Source organism: Cheilinus undulatus, linkage group 21 (assembly GCF_018320785.1).
Source record: "Cheilinus undulatus linkage group 21, ASM1832078v1, whole genome shotgun sequence".
Lineage (NCBI taxonomy): Eukaryota > Metazoa > Chordata > Actinopteri > Labriformes > Labridae > Cheilinus > Cheilinus undulatus.
In genome coordinates this window covers 35,555,724-35,581,429 of record NC_054885.1, presented here as the reverse complement: position 1 = coordinate 35,581,429, position 25,706 = coordinate 35,555,724, and the positions used below count along the sequence as shown (strand labels likewise).

The window sequence follows — 25,706 nt, the reverse complement described above, 5'->3', positions numbered from 1 at the left end:
GTTCAACAGTGATTTTCTCTCACTGATCCCTGCTACAACACTGCTGCTGCTGGGAAACTGTGGTATGCTGCACAGGGGAGCATCTTGGGAATAGAGCTGGCAGCTTCATGTTGAGCTGTACTTCTGTTTTGCAATGAATGTTTGGGTCTAAGATGATGAAGTCTGAGACTTAACTGTATAAAACATGGACATAGTCTAAGTGACATCATCCAGTGGTGTTTGCAAAGTCCATTGAAGCTGTCGGCATAAGCTAGTTTATAACCTCTTTCAACATTGGCTGTAGATGTCTTTGAAACATCCTTTCAGTGTTGGCTATATTTAGCCTATCTCCTATTTTAAATGTCTTTTCAGCATTTGAGATTGAAAGCTTTTAGACAGCTTTTCAGCATCAGCTGTAGACTTCATTTCAATGTAGGACATAGATGACCTTAAAGTTCACATATGCAACAATCACTTTTTCAGGCTTTTCTAACAAAAATATGTACCCCTGGTCTGTCCACAGTCCCCCCAAGATTCAGAAAAATCCCTCCCTTTCTCTCCATTTAAGAAAATGTGTGCTGAAACAAGCCATTCTCAGATTTTCCCCTCATGATGTCATGTGGGGAGTCAGCCCCGCCCCCAGAACTAGCTGGACCTCCCCTCTAGGAAGAAAGTTCTGCCCTCCTCTCCTGATCCTCCTCTCTGCTGGTGGCTGAGAGGAGGATCAGGAGAGCCACATCCATTTAGCCACATCCAGTTCCTCAGAGGGGCGTGGCCAGGGGTGGAGTCAGACAGCTCAGAAACATTTAAAGCCACAGACATAGAAACAGCTCACTCTGAGCAGGGCTGAAACAGAGGGCTTTTTAGACATGCAAAAATCCAATACCAGAATGTTTCTTCAGCCATTAACTTCACAGACATGTTTTTGGGACTTCTGAGACCAATAAAAACTTATCTTTAAGGGGGAATATATGTCACCTTTAAGACTTCAATCCAGTGTTGGCCATAGCCAGGTTTAAGACCTCTTTTCCACTGCTGCTGTAGATTTCTTTTAGACCCACTTTCAATGCTAGATAGATGACTTTTAAGACTTTTATTTCATTGTTGGCCACTGTCGTTTTTAAGACTTCTTTTCAACAGTGGATGCCGATGTCTTGAACCCTCTGAGCCCAAAGCTATTTTTTCAATGACTGTATCTCTTCTTGACTTTTTGACTTAAAAATCTTGTAAAACATCAATGCTGGTGGTCAGTCAAGCTCTCAACATCTTATTCTGCAGGAAAACCTGGGCTTTAAGAATATGAGTGCTGCAGTAATGTCAGTAGAATTTAAAAATAGTGATGGGACTATAAAGACAAAAAAAAAAAAAAATTAATCGGAAATTACGACTCAGAGATTTTTTTGCATCAAACAGTACACATTCATGACTCGAGTTTTTTTTTTTTGCACAAACTTGTTCTCCCATCTCTTTGGGACCAAATAATGAAAAGATAATCATTCTGTGACAAAAAGTCTTCAGATTAATTCACATAGCAGCGACTCTGTCACGTCACGGCCTCTCTTTGTCTCTTTCTCTCTATTATGAGTCATTCACGCTCTCTTCTGCAGTTTCAAAGCACTGTTAGGCAAAGCATGATGTGACTGTGAAACAGCCTGCCATTGGTTGCCACAGCCTGCTCACAATGCATTCTGGGATGCAAAGAGACAATATGGTGTTGCGCTAACCCACTAGCTACAGGAGTGATTGAAAAATAGATTATAAATGGATAAAAATACATCCAGTATCACAGTGTCTGGTGTGGTTTTAATCTCTAAAGAACATGGAAAGTGTCCTAAGTTCCAGACTTGCTAGAAAATGTTCAGTAAGAGGGATGAAGGCGGGAATAGCATCATTAGAGCTGCACAACTGAGGGCTCTCAGAGAAAAACAAGTTAGTTCCTACGGTTATGGTTCAAAAGTCATTCAGCTTTGAATAGCATGTGTCTTCCTGTCATATATGATAATGCTGGTCTCAGGGGGTTAATGTTGGCTGTTGAGATTATACTGACTAGTTTTCAGTATCAAACACTGACATCTTTTAGACTTCCTTTTTTAATAATGGCTAATGCAGTCCTGAATCCCTATTTTCATTATCAACCCTCGACATCTTAAAGATCTCTTGTTGGCTACTGGCGTCCTTCATAACTGTTCTCAGTAACGACCATAGACGTCTGAAGACCTCATTTCAATTTTGGCTGTTGAAGACTTTAAACCTCTTTTAAAATTTTGGCCGTAGATGCCTTTTAAGTATTTTTTTTAACATTGGTCATAGAGATCTCTGTGACCTCTTTTCAATGTCGACTGTTGACATCTTTAAGGCCTATTTTTAGTGTAAGCCATAGATGTCTTTTAGACCTCTTTCAGCTGTGGAGGTCTTGTAGACCTCGTTCAATATTGGACATAGACGACTCTTAGACCTCTTTTCGGACTTGGATGTTTTTTATACCTCAGTGTTTTTTTTTTAATACCTCTTTTAATACTGGACATAGATGTCTTTGAGACCTCTTCTTAATTGGCCATATACGTCTTCTAGCCCTCTTTGTCATTTAGATCTCTTTTAAGTCTTTTTAAACCTATTTTCAATGTCAGCTGCAGACATATTTTAAATGTCTTAACAAATCATTCTTTAGTATTGATTGCACAATGAAAGAAATTAGAGATTGAAGCCAAATCCTTTTATTAAACCAGACTGTAAACATGCTTATTTAGCAAAAATGACATTTTAATACAGGATGTAAAGGGTACGTCCTGATTTTTCAAGCCAGCCTCAAGTGGACACTTGAGGAACTGCAGGTTTTTTTTTTTTCATTTCAGCATCAGCTCATTTTTCCACCCTGAAGGTTCCTTTCTAGTCTTGGTGTTGGCGGTTTTAAGGAGCAGAGGCTTGAGACCTCCTACTCATTATTATCCTGACATTAAGAGACGACACTGATGTCCAACAGACACCTGTCATCTCCATCCCCAAGGTGTTCCAGGGTCAATAACCATCACTGTCTGTGCCACAGCTTTTAAGATCACGCTTCCATTAACTGGGTCTGCTGCTTAACAAGGGACATCGAATTAATTAGCATCAAATCAGTCGGTGGAAATGGGGCACAAGTTTCTGTGTCTAGTCGCTGATGGAGAAAAGGGCGGTGGACTATTTTCAGCAGCGATGTGAGACTTTGTGCTGTGTGAATAAAAAAAAAATAAAAAAAACGTGGCTCTGGTGGTTAGAGGAAAAAAGACGATAACAAAATTACAGACACCTTTGCTGTGCTGTTAATTGCTGTGTAAACACTAAATCACGGTGCAGCTCCAGGGCTTGTAACAGATTTAATAAGTGTGTTTTTGTCTCAGTGTGTGCTTGTGTGTCATTGTGGCTTCTACTTGAAATAAAATGTCAAAGTGCTTGTACACAAAACACAAGTTCAACTGTGAGCACTATTCAATTCTGACCTACAAACAATATTTCTCCTTCTCTGCTCCAATCCAAAACCAAGTTAGTCCTGTCTGATGCCTCTCTGCTGTCTACTGTACATGTTAGGGAGAAATAGAAGGCAATATTTGCAGCTGATTGGGAATCTGATTATAAGCGAAAGCCTTGGGGGCTGGTGATTTATGACTGACAGTTATCAGCTCCATGTCTGCGTTTATTCTGCGTGCATTCAGTGTCTGTGTATGTGCACGTGTCGGATGAACCCTTCATGAAATGAAATAAAGTCTGAATACTGACTAGCTGTGGGGGAAGGAGGAGAGGAGCAGAGATTAAACGAGAGAGTGAGGTAAGAGGAAATGAAAGAACAAAAGAACGGGGAGAAAAGGAATGATGCTTATGAAAAAAAGATTGAAGCCCACATTAAAGAGGGGCTTAAATGTCGGGAGGAGAGCGGGGAATACCAAAGGTAAGAAGAAAGAGAATCACGACAGGCAGAGATGGGATTATGCATTGAAGATTGAAGGACAGATCTGCAGGACAAAACCTCTTTTTTACACCTGGGATTAAAATGAAATCCTCATCTGGACTCACTATTAGGATAAAGAAATGTTCAAGTCTTGCCACAGCATCAGCACCTGCTCTCTTAGTGAGTACAAAGCAGTGGAGACCTGACATTGTGCAGTCAGTGAAGTACTGAAGATTAAAAGTGGCATGTAGGAATACTCTTTTGTCTGTTAACTGGAAGAGTTAACTAGCCAAACATGCCAGACTGTTTCACATATTCATAGTATGGGATATATTTCACATCCCCTTAAAAAGAGTTTCAGGAGGAATGAACCTTTCTAAAAATAACAGGAGGTAGATGAGCGGTCTATCTGTCACAATCATTACAGACCAATCAAAGCAAACACAATACACAGTGGGCCTGCACACCCAGGCTGAAATACACTAGTTGACACAGAGGAGGGGGGCAATCACCCCCCCTTGGTGCCTATTGTTTGAAAAGAAAGCTGCAAAAGTGCCCTTTTGGATGCTTTTATTGTAAACAAACATGAGGCAGTGTCCGTGCCCTCTAAATGAACAAAATTAGACAAAGTGCCTTCTCGATATCCCTTTAGTTGACAAAATTCAAGAAAAAAATGTCTTGTTTGTAGACAAACTTTGACATGGGGTCCTCTTTGGTACCGGTTAAGTTGACGAAATCTAACAATTTCATCTCTAGGTTGATTAATTTGACTAAGTGCCCTCTTTGGTGCCCTCTACAGCCTGTTTTATACTTGACGCATCCGCGACTAAATTTGACATTGATGTTTGACGTTTCAGGAAATGTTCGCGTAAGTAGGGAACCACTGAAAAAAGCTGTAGTATATATGCTAAGCCTGTATGTGGTGCTGTAAAGCTTCCACAGAAATGCACCAAACTAGAGAAGAAGATTACAGAAAACTGCCCCAAACTTTCTCCTGGTTGCCCTTCTGGTTGCTGTCCGAGGTGGATTTAAGAACATCTGGTGTACGTTGTTTGCCGTGTTGGTAAAGGAGCATCAGATTTTGATGTAAAAGCCATATTAAGCTCTGTAGCTTCTGCAGCATGACCACAACCCTGTAATCCACCATTGATGTTTTGGTTCAACTTGCACATGCAGCTTAGGTGGGCTACGCTATGTGTGACGTAATCATTTCAAGAAAGATGCGGTTGGCTGTCCGCACAGAGACGAAACGGTAAGGGTTTACAGATTTGTTCACTCTGGGACCCGGTTTCAAAAAGTAGCGTTTACGGCCTCCTACAATGCAGTTTCCATGTGGATGAAATGCTGATGAGACAAAAACTCTTTTGCGTATACTCCTGAATTTGTCTACGTGTGGACGGGGCCTGAATTTTACATCCACACCAATGGCTGGCTGCCATTGTTTACAGGATTGCTGTACAACTGAACCACACCTGAAGCCACCACCCTTTTGTTAAAATGTTAATGTGCCATTTAGCAGACACAAAGAGAGCAATGTAAACCACTGAGCTATCCAGCTATTCAATGTTCTCAAATGCTGATTTTTGCTCTGGCCATTCACTTGGAACTGGGAACAAGTGTATCAGCAGAAGCACAATCAGCAGAATCCTTTTGGTTTTAAGTGCAGGATCAGACTCAATATACATGCAAATTTTCTGATGATATTGCACCTAATATTACTAACTTTCCTCCATTCCCATTCATTCATGTCCCCCACTTCCTGACCCCCAACGGACATCAGGGATCACTTGATTGCAAACAACCAGTCAGGTTGGGATGGGTTTTCAAATGTCTTAAATGGGAAAGAGCCTTCAGTTATGAGAGATTGTCTAACCTAGTAAGAGTAATGAAGAAGGGCAGCGATTGGAGAAAAGGGTCAGGTGCATCACATTGTCAGAATAGACTTGAACATTTTATTTGAAATGCAAGTAATTAAGTTTAACATGCAAAAGTACAAATACATGTAATTCAAACAAACTATAGCAACTTAAATGATTAATCTACCCTTTAAATCTTAATAAGACTCAAAATCTTCTTCCTCTTTTGCACTTCTAACGTTTTTGCTCCAGTTTTGTGTTGTCTGGTGCTAGATAAATATTTTAACATGGGTCCAGATGGGAACTGACTCACTTTCAGAGCCAGCCTCATGTGGCCACTCAAGGAACTGCAGTTTTTGGCACTTCTGCTTCTTCTCTTGGTATTCTTGTTTCAGACACGACATCCAGATACAGTTTAAATTGTTAAACATGGTCACAGCAGCATTTTAGCTCAGATTGCGGAGCTAGTACCCCATAAACCCTCCAGTCCTGGTCTCAGCAATCACAGGTTGGACTCCTGATCCTGATGTAGTTTGGTTTATTTCATCATCTGCTCTCTCACTAGATTTCTGTCTATCTTCAGCCATCTCTTCTGGGCCAAAAAGCCTTAAAAAAATCATCAAAAGTCCCACAGCTAGTGGTAATTTTACACAATGTGTGTAGTGATCAATGGAGAACACACTGAAGACATTACATGTGTAGTAATGGGTTCCCTGAGCCTGAGAGGAGCTGCAAAGCCCCTCGCTGAGCATCTCCTCCTCTTCTCCATGGCAACCCCAGTAAGTCTTTAATAAGCTCATTTACATAAACAACCCGAAGGATGCTTTTGATATCTTCATTGTGTTTTGATGCCCAACAAATTAGAAACAGCACATTCCTGGTAAACCGGGTTCACTTTAACACTTTAATCTGTCAACACCTAACAGCAGCAACACAAACGGACACATGTAAGCTCACAGACAGCTGACATGGAAGCACACAGACGCTGCATGTGCAGCAGCTGTCACAGCTGTGGGGCCACAGGCAGCAGCGTGATGCACATTGTCATTATTGTGAATTAACGGCACTCAGCCTATAAGGGAGCATCCTCAGTGGAATAAACCAATCACATCGTCTCGTTTAGCCCCTCTCTCGCTCTTTCCGGTGTCTCCAGGAGCGTTGTATTCCATGACACTTCCTCATTTTCACACTTCAGTCGCTCTGCAAATAGATTGATGAGAAAAATCAGGAGAAGCTTTAAAATTGCTCCTCAGTAAATCTGTGCAGCCCACAGGGGGTTAGAGTTGATGAGGCACATGGTAGACCAACTATGGTGGCCCTGAGGGTCAACTGCAAAAACATTTTATTAAATGCACAAATATTTCGTGAAACATGAATATATCTTTGCTCATGAGTTCAATTAATGTTTTCTCCATTTTTTTTTCATTTTAGAAATTATTGTTATGATGTCTTTTTTGTGCTTCATAAAATGTGATTGCATTTCAAGTTTTGCTTTCTGCATTTTTGTGTTTCTTGAAATGTTTTAGATTTTGCCATTCTTAAATACTTCTTTAATTGTTTTGTGTTTCACAAGATTCTTTGTATTTCATGGAATATAATTATTTTTTGCATTTCTATTTTGTTATGTTCTTCTATTTAACAAAGCTTCCTTGAGTTTTATAACTTTATTTTCTTATTAAAAACATTAAATTTTTATAAATAAATTTCTGCTCTACGTTAGATGCTATCACACTTTCAATTTTTTTGAGTGCCATAAAAGTATTTGTGTCTCACAAACTTTTATTGAAATATCAACTTTTTTTGTTTGAAGTTAAATGTGGTTTTATTTCATGGAAATTTTTTTTGTGTGTTTCATTAAATGTCATGTTTCATATGTTTCAGAGAAAGTGAATTGTTTTTTATATTTTATTTTCATTAGATGTCTTAAAATTTCACAAATCTCTGTGTTTGAGAAATTCTTTTGTGTTTCATAAAGTGTTTCACATTGTTGCAAAGTACTGTGATTTATGTCAGATTTTTTTGCATTTAAACTTTTTTTTTTTTTTTTTTTTTTTTTTTGCCATAACGGTATTTGGGTTTCAAAAATTTTAACTGAGTTACTTTTTTTGAGTGATTTATTTTATGTAGTTGCATTTCATTTTTTGTGTGTGTTTTTTAAAATGTTTTACACTTTACAATTTATTTCATCGCATGTCTTTGTATTTTAGTAGCCTGTTTGTTTTTCATGAATCATGTTTTTATTCATTTTTATTTTTAGAATTTTCAAAAATGTTCTTTTAGTTTTGTAAAATTATTTCAGGTTTTATATTAAATTGTTGTTGAATATTTCACACTGTTACAAAAACTCGTATTTCATTTAATTCTTTTGCATTTAAATAATTTTTATGGCGATATAAATCTGTTTACATTTCATTAAGTTTTCTAGAGTTTTACAAAAACGTTGTGTTGTACAAGTTTTGTTAAAAATATCTCATTATTTATTTTTCTATTTCTTTTTGTTACATTAAAAGAAGTGTTGTTTTTGTACTATTCACTTTTTTGTGTTACATGTTTTCAGGTTTCACAAAATATTTTGATGTAAATGGGATGTTGTATTCTTCCCACTTTTTTTGCATTTTGCTATTTTATTTTATTTTGCGTTATGTAAAATTGTTCTCTAAAGGTCTTTGCATGTCATTAATTATTTTTGTGAACCACCATTAATTTCACAACATGTTTTGGTTTTTCCTGAATGTTCTATTGCATTTCAAATTTTTGTCTTCTTTCAGGTTCTTTGCTTCATTATTCCATTTTTTCTTTACATTTTTTACATTTTGTGTAAGGTTTTTGCAATTCACTCTTTTTAAGCATTATGCAAATTGTTGCTGGGTTTTTGTTTGTTTGTTTGTTTGTTTGTTTTTTTTGCTAGCTCTTCCATTAAATATTTTCAGTATTTTGTAGATTTTTCTGTGTTCTGTCAAATTTTTAGTGATTGACTTTCAGGGCCACCGTAGCTCTACAGTTAAAAGCAGCAGCACCTCTCCTGCCTTTGTTCCTGGCTGTGTTCAGATCTGTGATGCAGAGAGCGAACACTGACGGGGGGAGAGCAGCCCGAGGTTTCCAGCAGGTGGGCTGATTTTCTTTATGAAGCTGTAAACAGATAGAGAACAGTTTCTGGGGCTTGATATCAAATGCAGACGTGCACCTTGGGCTCCCGCAGCCTCAGCGACACATACATTTATTACTTTGGAAGCAGGGAACGCCACCACAGAATATAAAAGCATCTGTGTAATCAAACAAACCCCTCCGATGTTTTTCTTTATCCCAGTCCGTGTGAGGATGAAAGAAAAGCAATTTGGCGACGGCATCAGTGATTCAGCGTTGATATGACTGACAGTCGCTTAATTAAATTGTCACCAGGCAGCAATTTCTTCAAACACAGCTCGTCTCAGGCTAGACTGTGCATCTGATTTCACCATGCTGAAAGAAAAACTGAGATCTATCGCCTCATGTTGTGAAGGCTGCCATCTCCAACTGCTTTAAAATGTACATATATAATGGCTCTTTAACAGGAAGCTTCAGGTTTTAATGTTTGGATTCACACAAAAAGAAGAGTTACTCTGCCACTAAAACCTGCTGCTGTCCTCAAACAATGATGGAAAATAACTGTCTGGTGGTGTTTTATGTGTGTGAATCTGTTGTTAAAGTTATGGGCAAAATTTACACTATTATTATCCTTATTTTAGTGATCTGTGGCAGAGCTTTTGTCTAGTCAATGTCTTGACTTAACCTCAGGAATCTTCTTTACCTTTGAAATTATGTTGAACATGCAGTTATGCCACTTGCTTCCCTGTTATAGGACTGTTTTAGTGCCTGCAGAGACACTAAAGTCCCAAGGTAAGAGTCCATGGAGTCATAAACTTTTACCATTGGAAATTTTTTTTTAAATGTTTTTTTAAATTTGTGACTCAACCAAGATGACACTGTAAAACCATACAGTACTGTGCAGAAGTTTTAGGCATGTAGAGCACTAACAGTTCTTCACAGGTCCAGATGTTCCACAACCCCGGGCTGAAGAGAGGAGGGAGGGCGGCCAGAGTCAGACACGTACCTGTGCCGCTCAGTGGCCAAGGTCGAGCTTAACAGCATTTCTTTTGTCCGGGCCTTTGCACCGCTGGTAATACGCCCAGCAACCACCAACAGTTTTCAGGTGCTTAGAACATACACATGATAACCAGGGGGTTGTGGCAACCCTCCTACCCACCCTAACAGCACCCTAGGCTGTGTTTAAGCACCACATCTACCCATAACCCCGCCCTAACAGTACCCTAGGCTGTGTTTAAGCGCCACATCTTCCCACAACTCCGCCCTATAGCTGTGGTTTTTGTTTCGTTTTCATCAGATTATTTTCCCATGCCCTTAGTAATGTACAAAGACATCCAGAGCATGACCCGGGTTGTGTCAATCCTCCTTCCCACCCGATGGGGCCCTCAGGTTGGCGTACTCGCCATTACACGCCTTACTTCAGCCTCAAATTTCAGCCTAAACATGCCTAAAACTTCTGCATCATACTGTATTGGCAACCAAAGTAATAACATTATCTCAATATATAACAATAACTGATTTCCGCAGAAAATGGCAGCACCAATAGCATTTCATATGCATAGTCAGAAGTAGTCAGGGCCAACCAGGGCCCCCTGAGATCTGATTGGCCTCCCCAAAGTCCTTGAATTGATTGGCTTTTTGCCTTTTCAACCGCTAACTAGCATTGTGAGGATTTACAATCACTAAGAATTTCTTAACCTATATTGGTTTCTGGTTTCACTAACTTTAATATCCACAGGGCTAGGTATAAAAGCAGCCCCACTGTTCTTGTATGCCAGTGTTAATTTTAGCAGCTAGTTTTAATTTTTGTCTTAGTTTTAGTCTTTGAATTAAATGCGTTTCAGTTTTAGTCACATTTTTGTTATTTCTATCCTTTTTAGTTTTAGTTTAGTTTTAGCTACAAAAACTAAATTACGCTGTAGTCTAGTTTTAGTCATCTTGACAAAAACTAAACTTAGTTTTGTCAGTTTTAGTCATTGCAGATCTATTTTTGTTAGGCTTAGTCTAGTTTTTGTCATGGAAAAAAGGCTGTCGACAAATATTTTTAGTCATAGTTAGTCGACGAAATTAACACCGCGGTATGCGGCCCTCAGTGGAAGAAGGTTGGACACCCCTGTTCTGGGTAGACAAAACTTGATAAGATGCCGTCTACATGGACAATATACAGTGCCGTGAAAAAGTATTTGCCCCCTTTCTGATTCCTGAGTTTTTTGCATTTTTATCTCACTTAAATGTTTTGGATCATCAAACCAATTTTTATATTTAAAAAAAAATAACCCAAGTAAATAAAAAATGTGGTGTCTGAATGATTATTTAATTTTTCAAGGGGGGAAAAATCCAAACCTTTCTGGCCCTTTGTGAAAAAGTAATTGCCCCCTGAACCTAATAACTGGTTGTGCCACCCTCTGCAGCAATAACTGAGATCAAGTGTTTGTGATAACTGGTGATAAGTCTTTTGCATAGCATGAAGAGGAATTTTGGCCCACTCTTCTTCACAGAATTGTTTTAACTCAGCCATATTGGAGGGTTTTCCAGCATGAACTGCCTGTTTAAGATCACACCACCGCATCTCAATTGGATTTAGATCCGGACTTTAACTTGGCCACTCCAAAACCTTAATTTAGTTTTTCTTGAGCCATTGAGAGGTGGACTTGCAGGTGTATTTCGGGTCATTGTCCTGCTGCATAACCCAAGAGCGCTTGAGCTTGAGGGCATATACTGATGGCCGGACATTCACCTTCAGGATTTTCTGGTAGACAGCAGGATTCATTGTTCCATCAATCACCGCAAGTGGTCCAGGTCCTGAAGCAGCAAAGCAGCCCCAGACCATCACACTGACACCACCATGTTTGACTGTTGGTATGATGTTCTTTTTATCAAATGCTGTGTTATTTTTACTCCAGATGTAACGGAACTCAAACCTTCCAAAACATTAAGCTTTTGTCTGGTCAGCCCTCAGAATATTTCTCCAGAAGTCTTGGGGATCATCAAGATGTTTCTTGGTAAATGTGAGACGAGCCTCGATGTTCTTTTTTGTCAGCAGTGGTTTTGGCCTTGGAACTCTTCCATGGGTGCCATTTTTGCCTGGTGTCTTTCTTATGGTTGAGCCATGAACTCTGACCTTAACTGAGGCCAGTGAGGCCTGCAGGTCTTTGGATGTGGTTCTGGGTTCTTTTGTGACCCCCTGGATGAGTCGTCGTTGCACATGTCATTTTGGTTGGCCGACCACTCCTGGGAAGGTTCACTTCTGTTCCCAGTTCTCTCCATTTGTGGATAATGGCTCAGACTGTGATTTGATGGAGTCCCACAGCCTTGGAAATGTCTTTGTAACCTTTTCCAGACTGATAGATTTCAACCACTTTGTTTCTCATTTGTTCTTGAATTTCTTTGGATGGTGGCATGATGCGTTTCTTTCTGAGATCTTGTAGCCTACTTCATTTTGTCTGACAGCTTCTATTTAAGAGATTTCTTGATTCAACAAATCTGGCAGTAATCAGGTCTGGGTGTGGCCAGTGAAATTGTACTTAGCTTTTCAAAAACTGTGGTTAATCACAGTTAACTTATGATTTAACAAGGGGGGCAATTACTTTTTCACATAGGGTCAGAAAGGTTTGGATTTTTACCCCCCTTAAAAAATTAAATAATCATTCAGACACTGCATTTTGTATTTACTTGGGTTGTCTCTGTGAAATATAAAAATTGGTTTGATGATCTGAAACATTCAAGTGTGATAAACATGCAAAAAAGTCAGGAATCAGAAAGGGGGCAAATACTTTTCACACCACTGTATGATAAAGTGCCCTCTAGGTTTCCCTGTAAGTGGATAAAACATAATAAAGTGCCTTAAGGGTGCCCTCCCAATAGATAGCATAGCAGTAAGACCTCTTAAGGGTGTCCTCTTTGTAAAAACACACAGTAAGATGCCATCTAGGTGTCCTCTGAGTTGGCAAATATGATAAAGTGCCCACAGGGTTTCCCCTTTAGTAATGTAGTGCCTTTGGTTCCATCTAAGGGGACAAAATATGCAGAAGTGCCATTTAGTCTGCCATCTGAGTGGACAAAATGTGCTAAAGTGTCCTCTTGGTGCACTTCAGGTAGACAGCAAGTAATAAAGTGCCCTCAAGGATGTCTTCTAAGGTGACCAAACTGATGAAGTGCCCTCTAGAGGGGACATGTCCAAAAGTGGGGGAAATTCAATAGTGTGCCATAACCTCCATTTGGTATAAAGTCTATTTTAACTGCCATTATCCCTGTGAATCTTTGTCAAATAAATGGTTAAATAGTTCAGATGTGTAGTAGGTATGACCACATAATAATACACATTCAATCTCAACAATCTTTTGTGACCTGGTGCCCCATCATATACAGCAGGTGTCTTTTATTATTTTTGCCCTTGCCCCTCAAACAACCTGAGTCCACCACTGTAACTAAAGCAATCTAAATACTCAAATCATACTAATCATTTTTAAAATTGATTAGACATTTAAATGTGAAAACTCTGCGTATTGTACCTTTAAATAGCTCTGAAGAGTGCCTACAAAGGAAAGAGAAGAGTAGAAATTAAATGAGTCCAGACTTTAAAGGGGCTGAGGGATTGTGGGTATGAAGGAGGTGACAGAGAGTTAATTAATTGTAGAATAGAAAGGAGGGAGGCAGAGAAACGAGAGAATAGAGGAGTTAAAATTTTAAAAGAGAGGGTGCCCGCCTCGTGGAGGAGAGAAGATGGAGTGACTGAGCTGAAAGTTGTGGCCAGCTGGATAATTAGTGCCCCCGCACAGCTTCTTGCCTGTCGCGCTTTAATTACAGACTTGCAGTGCATGATGGGAATGACGGAGTGACCCCCACCCTGGACTAAACAAGCCCTTTCTTACAAATACACACCCCCATACAGGAAGTGAAAACAGCTGCCTCTAATGCCACCACCGCCAACCTGAATCTGGCTGTTTACTGTAAATGTGTACTTGTTAATTGGATGAGTCATGAGGTTATTCCTCATTGTCAGAGGTGGTTTTATATACCAGAGTCACACATAAGTAACGGCGTCTGATGCACCGCCGATTCTGATGCAAATGAGGGGCACTTAATGCTTCGCAGGCCTCACAAACACAGAGGAGAAAAATCAAAACAGCAGCTGTAAAATGCAAAGGACTCCATAAATGAGTGTAGAGCTGACCTCAGAGTAAAAAAAGCCCCATCGAATATATTTCCCTCCTGCACCTTAAATGTCAAGCAGGCCTGCAGAAGTAGAGGCGACGCTTGTTGAGCAAGGCAAACGGACACAGGGCTGGAAAATATACAGAGTTTTTCAGACACATCTTTATGTTTTAAACAAGAAATTAAGCTGGAGTTACTTCATGCAGAATGTGGTAGCTGTATGCCCAACCGTAATCAGCTGATGGCCAGCTTACACTTACTATCACCTCCCAGCTCCCACAACCATTTGCAGCCCTTTCTCTCATCACAGTGGTGTATCTAAATATGACGTACTTCTCATGCTGATGCACCACGCTGCTGCTGCTGCTGCTGGCAAAGCTTCACCTCCTCCACCCCAGCCTCCTCCTTTATAGCATAAAGCTTGCTACACCCTCATATTCAGATTCATGCTTCTATGGATTCATTGCATTTGAACTGATTTTGTTGTATTCAGTTCCCACTGTCATAATTGTATCTATCCATATGGGGGTTTCTAGCCATGCACGACATGGTCAAAGTATGCTGCTTCACCAACCCAGCATGTTTTGAGCAGAGCCTTTCTAAACCTCAAAATAGTCTCTACAGAGACCCATACCCTCACTCGGTGGGCGGGCTATAAAGGCATGCATCTGAAATCACATGCAGCACGAGTCTGCTGGTCCAGCTGCCAGTAGCCCTATCTCCCAATAGTGAAGAATCTTTTAAAAAATTCCTGGATCTGTCCCCATGTGCCCCCCACCACAGCAATCGCCAATTACTCTCTCTCTGGTGGGGTGGAAACACGATGAGGCAAAGCATTGGCTTCGCCACGAGTGCCAACAGATGCATCCATGGTCTCACTGGATGACTGGAAGTCATGGCAGAGGGTGAATATTCCTCTATTCCTCCCAGCATTGTGAGTATGCTCGCTACAATTTGCTGTCTTTCTCTCTGTTATGCTCCGACTCGTCTCCTTGACCAGGCGTGCTTTCAAACTCTATAAACTCCAAAACTTTGAATGGAAACACACCCAAAAACTGCTGCTGGGATTGAAGTTACTCATGTCTGCCATCTCCTGGTGTAAAGTGGTAACAGTGCAGACCTCCGCCATTAGCCCTATCTCCCAATAGTAAAGAATCCTTTAAAAAATTCCTGGATCCAGACGGTGATCCGGATCATTCCCAAAATCTAATCAGTTCTTTCTTGTGCCATTTCTGGCATTTCCTGAAAATTTAATCAAAATTCGCCCATGACTTTTTGAGTTATGTTGCTAACAAACTAACAAACAAACAAACCAACTAACTAAAGAACAAACCCACCCGATCACATAACCTCTGTCCACAGCTTTATTTCAGCTGAAAAGTGCTGTTTTTTAATAACTACATCTTCACTGTGTTCACCGTGGTCAGTACAGATCTTCAGCTGATGGAATACGTGTACAGAAATGTTTTGCGTCAACAATGTGTTAATATGTGAATATAACTAGTTATGAAAAAAGTTTAGAGCTGTACCATGAGAATTTCTCACATTAAAAATAAACTAAAGGCGTAACTGGTGTTAAAATCAAACTAGATTAAGTTAGAAATCCTGGGTGCATTGATCTAGTTTTAAAATGGGCTGCAGCCTGAAGTTTTACAAGCCTGTTCAACAAACACAGCTCAGTCTTTTCACAGGTTACCTAAAGTAACCTGCCTTGTCGTGCGCTGAAGTGACGTCAGTACAAACTTGTGTGTGTAGCTCCATCTTTTTGGGACAGATAGGTAATATTGGGACCCCTATGGAAGGGCCCCAACAAATTGGGACGGTATGGGTTGTTTTTTTTGGGACCCTTTTCAACTTTTTCTATATGGAAACGCAAAAAAATGCATGCAGTGCCATATCGAGCTGAACCAGACTGCTAGGTGGAAACAACCTAATAGTATCTTTGTGACCCACTGACTGGTGACCTGTAGCTTGTGCCTCAAGATGAAACCGAATGTTGACATAGTGATGATTAGCTATCCAGTCTGTACATTGTGTTGTATTGTATTGTGTGGTATGATTTTTTTTTCAACTGTTTGGATCAATCTCCTCTATGTGGATTGACACGGTTTGGCATCTGCTAGCATATGACCATACCACTGAGATATGGCATGTATCATAAGTGGAGTTGGAGTTGGAGTTGGAGTTGGAGTGGGGTGGTGCTTTTTGGATGTGACTGAACCGCAGTGGAACCGCAAAGATTCACTAAAAAAAGGGCGATCTACTCTGCATTTCACTTTTCAAGCGGATTCTAGTGGTCAATACTTATTAAAAAAATGCCAGAATTTGGAGTCTAATATGAACATTTTCTGCATCAAACAGATCTCAGTATCATTGGAGTTCACTAGACTCATTTCATGGAGCATTATTCTGCTATTGTGAGCATTGAGATAAACATTGTGAATAGCCATTCAGCCAAAAACCATCAACACATGATTTTTTTTTTTGGTCCATATTGTCCATCCCTTACTGGAAACACTAAACCCGTTCATCATGTGTCTGTGAGGGGACAGCAGGGCTCCTCAGAGCTGTTGTTAAATGTTTTTGTCGCTTACAAAAAGACATGTTGTCTCTACAATCTGTCCAACCAAACATGGAGATGTTTTGGCTGAGATACACAGCCAACCGTCCCTGTCGATAACCCAGCGTGTTTGTCATTATGGCCAGAGGTGTTTGTGTGGAGGAGGGGGTTATACTTATGTGTCTCCATGACAACAGAGCCACCATCCAGCATCTTGAAGTTTTCAGCAGAGGCTCAGAGGTGAAACTATTAGCACTGCAGAGAGGGATATGATAGGCTGCTCTTTGTGTTTGCTTTAAAATGAAAAGCCTGGTCGCACAGAGACGGTCTTTGTCCCCGACCTCATCAACATCAATTCAGACTCCTCCGTCATTAATCCACTGTCATTATTTACTTCAAAGCCCAGACGGGAAATCAGCCTTGACATAATAGTTGGCTGGCGTTTCTAATTTATTTCCATTTCTCAGGGTCTCAGAGGAAATGATGCAGACTGCTGTCTGTCCACGTCACAGACAGGTGCCCGGCCCAGCATGGAAATATCTCCATCCAGGATGAATCCAGAGACAGCTTAACATTCATGAGGGCTTAATCAGTCCTAATGTTCAGCTCTGATGACAGTAAGACCTTCGAATGTGAATGAAAACAAGCTCAGTGCATAAAAACGCTGCAGAGGCCACATTTGTTGAAATTCAAGGCCATTAAAAATAGTTTATTATTTAAAAAATTCCTCCTGTTGTGGCTGACCATGTGAAGATCATTCCTCTTCACACTGTGACACTTAAGAAGGTGCACAAAAATTGCACACACCAGATAGACTATTTCTTATCTCCATTGCATCACATTCATCTGGGAAAACTCCCATAGGAAGGGCGGGACTTTGGAAAAAATTCTCAGAAGGTGAGTGGAGGAATGTTCTGTCTGTTACATTCATGACTGGCCAATCAGAGCAACAAGACAAAATGAGGTTGTACGCATGGGCTACTCTTGAGCTGACAGGTTACCGCTGCCATCGATTGTTAATGGCAGAAATTCTCTGTGAATAAAATCAATGCAAAGACCATCAGAGACGTGCAGAAACATCTTCTCTGCCAAGACAAGCTTTCGGTGTTGCTCTTTCTGCTTGTTTTACAAATAAATGTGCTCCAGTTCCGATTAAACTGCCCCTTTCCAACAGCTAGCTAACGGCTACCACAGCAGCAGACTGGGAGAAGAGGGAAGACATCTTTTCTGTCATGACAAACCTTTGGTGTTATTTTTACTCTTTGTTTCATACAGAAACTTGATCAGGTTCTGGTAGCATTGCTAAGCACTGCACTGGCAGCTATCAGCTTTCACCACAACTTAACCCCGTCTGTCGCTACCAGCACTTTCTCCTCAAATGACGCTAATTGGTCCTGATAGCGCATGGTTCAGCACAAACGTTGTGGAGTGGAGCTTTACTTGATGACAGACATGGAATCTGGAAAAATCCACCTGCTTTGCAAGGCTGAACCTACAGTTAACAAGGAAGCAGTTGAGGATGCTACCTTAAGTTAACTAGGAAACTAATGAGGAAGTCCCTGTTAGGCAATCAGGAAATAAAAGGAAAATTCCATTGAGCTGAACTGGAAACAAATGTGTGATTTACAGTAGCTTACAAGAATAAGAAAGTAAATACATCGTTTTTGGAAAGTAGTGAAGAAGGAACTGCCAGTTAATCAGAAAACTAAAGAGGAAGTAACTGCAAATTAGTCTGGAAGTAAATAAGGAAGTAACTGCTGTTGACCACAGGAAGTTACACAGAAATTAAATAAGGAAGTAAAGGCAAGTTAATCAGGAAACAAATGAGGAAACACCTGAGAGTTAGCCATGGAAGTGGTGATGACAAAACTGCTCGTCAACAAGGGAAATAATTAGCAAGTGTTTGCTAGTTTAAGTACTTCCTGGTTAACAAGGAAGCTCATTAGAAATGAACTGCAATATACTTGGAAAAGCATGAGGAAGTAACTGCTTGTTAAACAAGAAAACAGTTGAGAGTTACTGTTGGAACAAATGAGGTGTTACCTCTGTGTTACAAATAAGAAAGTTACCTGAGGTTACCCCGGAAACAAATGAGGGATTTACTGTGACCTAACCTGGAACTAAAGTGTAGGTAACTGCTCATTAACCTCCACCAAATCTGCTGAAGTAACTTCAGTTTAACCAGGAAACAAATGAGGAAGTAAATGTGAGTTAACCAGGGAAGGAATAAGACAGTAAGTACCTGGAAATTATCCTGGAACTGAGCGAAGGTGTAAATGCTGGTTAACCATGAAATAAAAGAGGAGGAAACTGCTTCTTAAGCACGGTATTAATGATTTTCCATGTTTTCCACCAACCAACTTCACTCTTCAACAGTGAGACGATAACACACTGTCACCGTGCAGAGTTGGGTTGCAGAATGTGGCTAATGTTAGCAGTGCTAACACCTTAAGGTGGCCTTACACCTAACGACTTGTACGATATCAAAGTCACGGGCACAGTTCCAAAGTCAGAGTAAAATGATGGGGGTCTTGCTAAAGTTGCAGCTCGCTCCCGTTGTCTCAGTCGTCAGGTGTAAGGTGGTCATAATAATAATAATAATAATAATAATAATAATAATAATAATAATACATTTTATTTGACAGCGCCTTTCCTAACACTCAAGGACACTTTACTAGAATAAAAAACACAATACAATAACACAATAGTAAATAAAACCAAAAAACAAAGGAGCACAAATTTAAAATGAATCAAAAGACTCCATAAGACTCCATCTGAGCCGTTTTAATGCAGTCTGTCTTCACTCTTGGCGTTACGTAAGTCTTTAGTCTGGTCTGATGTGAGCTGTGTTTCTTATTGACTTGACCGTCGTCCACAACCAATGTGCCCAAACATATTAATTCACTTCATTTTCAGAAACATGAATGTGAGCGTAGATCAATCTGGAGCTGCTGAATGTCCGCTCAGAACTCAAGAGACTGAAAAACTTTTCACTCAGAGCTGCAGTCAGATCTCTGCACCTGTGTGTTTGCCTCTCAGTTCATCCTTTGCTTACATTACAGTTACGGTAAACCATCATTGGGATTTTCAAGGTAAAAGCCCGATCAGTTGGTTTCTGCGGTGAGACTACTCGTGTTTTGATACAGCACTTTTATTCTGAAGTGTTCCCGGTATAGTTCTTCGGTTGTTGCAGTAACATGCAAAGTTGCTTTGGTCTTTAACTTTCCCTTTGTTTGCAATGATTTAAAAACACTGGATTATAAGAGATTAATTTATATATGAATCAAGCTCCAGTTTTATAGTGTTACTGATTTCTGTCAGTTGATCATCATGCTTGTGAATCATAACTTAATCATTACCAAATAATCAGTAACTCATGCAAAACCAAGATACTGATATTTTGGGTGTTTGCTAACATGCTGTGAGTTACTGATTCATTCCCTGGTTAACTAGCAGCTCACTGGCTACTGGGTAACTGTACCAACTTTTATGTGCCTTATCTCAGAGTGGGATGTTTCCTGTTTTGGTTGACACAGTGTTTACACTTAACACACTGTGTGTGTGCTTCGAACTTGAGATATTTGCACTTTCATTCATTTTGCACAAATCTACACAACTGTACAGTTTCTTTATTGCACCTTTCTCACACTTTGCTCCTTGCCTGGCATTTTAACATACTTCATGGGTATTTTTCATCTTGTTCTAGGTTGTTCTTTCCCTTCTCTGCCCTTTACACCAGCAGCTGTGCAGCTGTTTGAGAGGCCTTTACCTCTTTAGTCCATGATCTGATTGTTTCCTGCATCAAATCACTGAATAAAAACCTCTATCAGACTGGTTAGTAATTAGACCAGACTCTGATTGTCAACTATTCATCTGCTTCAGGGAGGTTTAAAAACTGATGCCTTAATAAAGGTTTCAGCATCACAGAGGAACTTGTTTTTCCACACAAGAGATTTAATAGAGCCTGCATCACAAAAAACTCATTAAAAGATTTTTCAGTGAGTAGATGAGGGCTTCAAGATGAAAAATAAACAAAAAGAATTGAATATAATTGCTTTCCCACATGCAAATACATTTACAGCCTGTGAGTTTTATTTTTCCTTCCAAAATAATGATCCAGAAATCCTCAAAGAGGCAGCCACGACTCGTGGCAGCGCGGATGTTCAAGCTGCAGGAACACAATGTGCTGCGCTCAGGGTGGACACCTCCTAGAGTGACATGCATGCATGGAGAGAGGGTCCTCTTAATTCTGCTGTTTGCTGAAGGAGAAATTTAGTGTTTGAAACAGTTACACCATTTTTGACTCTTAAAAAGGTCACCTAACAGATTGGCATGCATATTTGTCTTTGCTATGTTTAAGATTTGGTAATAAAGACCGAATATTATGGGCTTGGATATTTCATTTGTTGTTTTTTGTGTGTTCTCAAACTTGTCTAGTCTACAGTAGGGCTGGAGAATATCATCTTTTTTGTAAGAATGAGACATTTTCACCCATGACAAGACTTTAGTTTACATGGATACGGCATAGGTTGATGTTGATTTGAAAAACAAAGATTAACGCCAGGCTTAATATTCACTAGAAAGTCTTTTTTTTAAGTTGGACCCACCGTGCTCATTGATCACAGTGATCTGTTTGAGATGTAAAGGCTAGATGAGGAGCTATTTTTTGTTTAAATGGTTTTATTTAAGGACATTTTTATTTACTATATATATTTTACAACAACAAAGTGCATTTTTGTCATGCACATGTTTAAATTGTGCAGCTGGCTTTTAATAAAAGCCTGTGACCTTGGGCATGCGGAAATACTCTGTTGAAGAGTAGGGGGTGGATGTGCCGCCTAAGCATGCATTAGGGCAGTGGTAGGCACCTGGTGGCCCACGGCCAATAATACATACATATATATATAATATATATATATATATATATATATATATTATATATATATTTGCTATCCCAAAAATGACAATTCCACACAGATTTCAGAACATTTATTCAAAAGTTGTGACAAAATATGATAAAATGAAATAAAGCAGCATCTGCTTGACTTCAGACGCACACTGGCTTGAGGTAGGAACTTAACTGACACATGTACGCCCTGAGAAAAAGGAGGAAAAAAAAGAAAACTCACTCTCTGTGTGCCACGGTAACAAAGTGCAAAATCTGTTTCAATGAATTAAAACAAATAACAAGCTTGGCTCAAAGATCAAATTAATAAATAAATAATAGACTGTAGCAAATTTGTTGATTTTAAATAAATAACTTCATGAAATTATGTTTTTGTAGAAAATATAGTAGTATAGATGAGAAAAAGTAGTTTCTTTAGAAGGAAAGACAGGTTTTGTCTGATGAAGATGTAATTTTGGTCCGCCATTGAGTTGGTCAGAAAAAAATTTGGCCCGAGGCCAAACTTAGATGCCGACCCCTGCACCAGGGTACCACCCAGGCAAGCCCCTGATCCTGCTATGGATGTCCCAAGGGGGCAAAAATCTACCGGCGGTCTCTGAGCGTATTACCATGTCTGAAAACACCCGGACAAAAGAGATGCCGTCGAGCTTGACCTTGGCTGCCAACACACGTGTGTGTCAACATACTGTATCTTCAGACATTTTTATTTCCTGTATGCATATCTTACAACATGGTGCGTTGTTGTCATGTACATGTTGACACTGTGCAGCAGGCTCTTAATAAAAGCCTGTCACATTTGGCATGGGAAAATAATCTGTTGAAAAAAATAAACCCAACACCTTCAGAGTACAGGATGGATATGATGAGTAATCGTGGACAAGTGCAGGGGTTTCCAAACTTTTCAGCCCATGACCCCCACTATAACAACGTCAGAGACCGGGGACCTCCACCATACGTACGACTGGTTAGGGAAGAGTTGAACACAGTTGTGCACATTCGGGAACAGTCATGCGAAAACTGTAACACTAAGGATTTTTTTAAACATTACTTTGATTTTATAAATCTCACCTAATGACCATGTTTTATTACCTCCTCCAAGGAGGTTATGTGATTGGCAGGGTTTGTTAGTTTGTTTGTTAGCAACATAACTCAAAAAGTTATGGACGGATTTTGATGAAATTTTCATGAAATGTCATAAATGGCATAAGGAAGAACTGATTAGATTTTGAGAGTGATCTGGATCACTGTCTGGATCCAGGAATTTTTTAAAGGATTCTGTACTATTGGGAGATAGGGCTAATGGCAGAGGTCTGTGCTCTCCCGGTGCTTTTCTAGTTTTAAATTCAACTAATTTTATGCATATTTTTTTACAAAACTGGGTAAAATGTACAATTTAAAACTATTTTCAAATACTTTTTGTTTTTTGGAAGGCTTCTTGCGAACCCCTCTCAGTGTCCTGTGACCCCCTGGGGGGGTCCTGACCCCCACTTTGGGAACCACTTAACTAGGGTACTTTGGAGGTAGAGGATTAAGTTGCCACTAGCCCCTAGTTAAGCTATGGATAGCCCAAGTTGCCCAAAACCTGCCAGTGATCTCCAGGTGTATAAGCAGGAGTGAAAAGAAGTGGACCAAAGAGATGCCATCAAGCTTGACCCTGGTTGCTGAGGAACACGTGTTATTTAAGGACATCTTTATTTATATAAATATATACATGTATATGTATCCTGTGACATTTGGCATTCAGCCTGTGTGGATTTGACTTAGAACTGACTTTGTTTTTGAGGTGTTGTTGGAGTAACTGAACTAGGGCTCAGTCTGAATGGTTGACTTGAGGGGGCCAGTACTGACGCTTAATTGGGTACCTATAAGGATTCCTTTCCTTATCCTTTTAATAGGGCTCTAGTTCCTCCTGTTTACCTCAAAACTTATTCTTTACATAAAATAAAGCCCACATAGACATTGAATATCAGCATTCAGCAAAAACTCACCCAGCCCTATTCTGCAGCAACACTTTTATTTCTTTTTCATCCTGTTGAACATTTTGTCTGCAATCTGTCACTCTGCGTCATGACAGGCGTCTGTGACATAAAATCACCCATCCAGCAACACCGACTCATTCATTGAAAGCTGAGACGAGGAGTCAAGGGGTGGCCGGAAGGAAGATTGGTCCATGAATGAGACTCTGTCTGACTCTGAAGTAGGACGTCACTGCCAGCGCACCTCCTTTTCAAACATCTGATGCGTAAAAACACTTTCCAACATGATGAAAACATGAAACGGTGACATTTTCCTCCTTTCCTTGAACAAAAAAGCGGATTTATATTTTTGCTTGGACATGACGTGAACTCAGAGTCATCTATTTTTAAATCACCGGGCATGTTTCCATAGCGATTTCAGTGATGTTGCCAAGCAACAGCATCGGATACAATAAAGACATGAATGAAAGTAGACGAACAGCGCGCACACTTCCTGGCAGGGACCGATTTAAAAGTGAATGGGCTCAGACGCGCCGGCTTGGCATCGCTTTATTGTGCAGACTATAACACAGACGTGTTTACTGTGTGGGCCTGTGCTGGAAAAAACGCGATGTAACAGTTGGCAGACAGCTTGACATGAGCGCGTAACGGGGACGTGGAGCATTTGTTTCTCGTTAATTTATCACTCTGAGAATACACTGTTGTGTGAACTGACTTTTCCCCTCCTCATCTATATATTCTAAGACTTGATCAGCATAATATTATCTTCTTTGTTTCCTTCTCTAGACTGAGCCACTGATCGTGCGTAAAAAGGATGCGTCCGTGTGCGCTCAGATCTGTGCGCACTTGGAGACAAAAATAGTCCTCTTCAGTTAAAAAAGGAGATAAATTAAATTATTTTTTGACTAAACAGAGGAATCACTTGTGCTTTTTCGTTGAATAAACCCGCAGAGTCGAGCATATTTTTGCGTATTTTGTGCGTAAAAGCGAGCTTACCTTCAATACAGCAGATTCTCCACAGCCCAGAGTGGGTGAGATCGCCCTTCTTGGATTTGGACTGCGGTTGGGTCTCGTCTGTCGTGGCATTGGTGGCGTTGCAGATGTACGCCCGCGAATACAGCCAGTAGTCCGTGCCGATAGCGATGGTCATCAGGCTGAAGGCAGCGAAAGCCCCCACGGTGGCCAGCAGCGTTTGAACCCCGCGGTCACACCAACCCATGGCGCTTCATACTAAGTCCACAATCTCAGCGATCCAACATGCACTCAGCGGAGCGCGTCAGGGCGCAGATCCTCTTTGGGCATACTTCTCCTTGCACATACACTTTCTCTCTGCTCTTCTTCTGAAAGTGAAGCGAGGAGAAGAATGACTGTGGTCTGAAACGCTCACCTGGTACTCAAGAGCAGTTGGTTGCTGCCGTGAACACGAAAGGACACCAGTTGTGCCCACTCCAGAGGCTCCACGCAGGATTGAAGCGCGCAGGGCAGCACGACAGCAGCATCGTGTGCCAAATCAGAGCACTCCAAAACCTCCTCACCACTTCACTCCTCTGTTTTCCCCCAATTTGCTGTGTCTCAAACCACTTTTCTCTGCTCCTACACAGACTGCGCCTCTGTTAAAACCCAATGCCAAAGAGGGCTACGTCAATAGCTGTTAAGTGAGACCCCACCCTCACCAAATCTAACCAATGGCGCTTCTCTTGGAGAAAGAAAGTATAAAGTCTGTGCCACAATTTGAAACTGGGTCACCAACAGATTTCATTCTACCTTTGGGTGAAATTGAACAACAGTCATCTGCTCTGAAACATTTGGACACTCTCGACTGGGTTCTGAATAATTCCTAACTCACAGTCAGAAGGCGCAGGGGAGAAGAGGGGGATGGGGAGATAAATAATGAGAGGAATTGACACATCAGTCCCCTCTCTATGGTGCACTAACACCAAACAACCAATCCCCCAAATCCCCTGATGAACAGAGCAGTTAAAAAGCAATTAGATGCCTGGTGAGCATGCGTAAAAGAACAATGTAAATCAATAGATAGATAAATGAGACACTTGTTGATAAATTCCACAGCAAATTTAAGCAAGGACAGTCATAAGATGATGACTCAAAACTTGAAAAAGAGAATATAGTCTGTGACAAAAAGAAAAGGCGTGGGAACAAATCACAAAATCTGATTCACTCACTCTCACTCACACAAACTCTTCCTGTCACTGAATCTCACATCGATGATGAAGTTTGTGAACTGCTTCATATATAAATAAGAGAACTA

The 25,706-nt window shown here is 40.4% G+C and overlaps 1 protein-coding gene across 1 annotated transcript in view; it reads right to left on the bottom strand.

The window, feature by feature from the left end:
* The window catches only part of LOC121503686 (voltage-dependent calcium channel gamma-4 subunit-like), a 35,513-nt gene extending 10,761 nt beyond the window's left edge, over positions 1–24,752 (bottom strand). The window contains exon 1 of the mRNA XM_041778209.1: positions 24,434–24,752. Coding sequence (XP_041634143.1) covers positions 24,434–24,656 — 223 coding nt within the window. The 5' untranslated portion in view covers positions 24,657–24,752. The remainder of the gene's footprint in view (positions 1–24,433) is intronic.
* Positions 24,753–25,706: the final 954 nt, after the last annotated feature.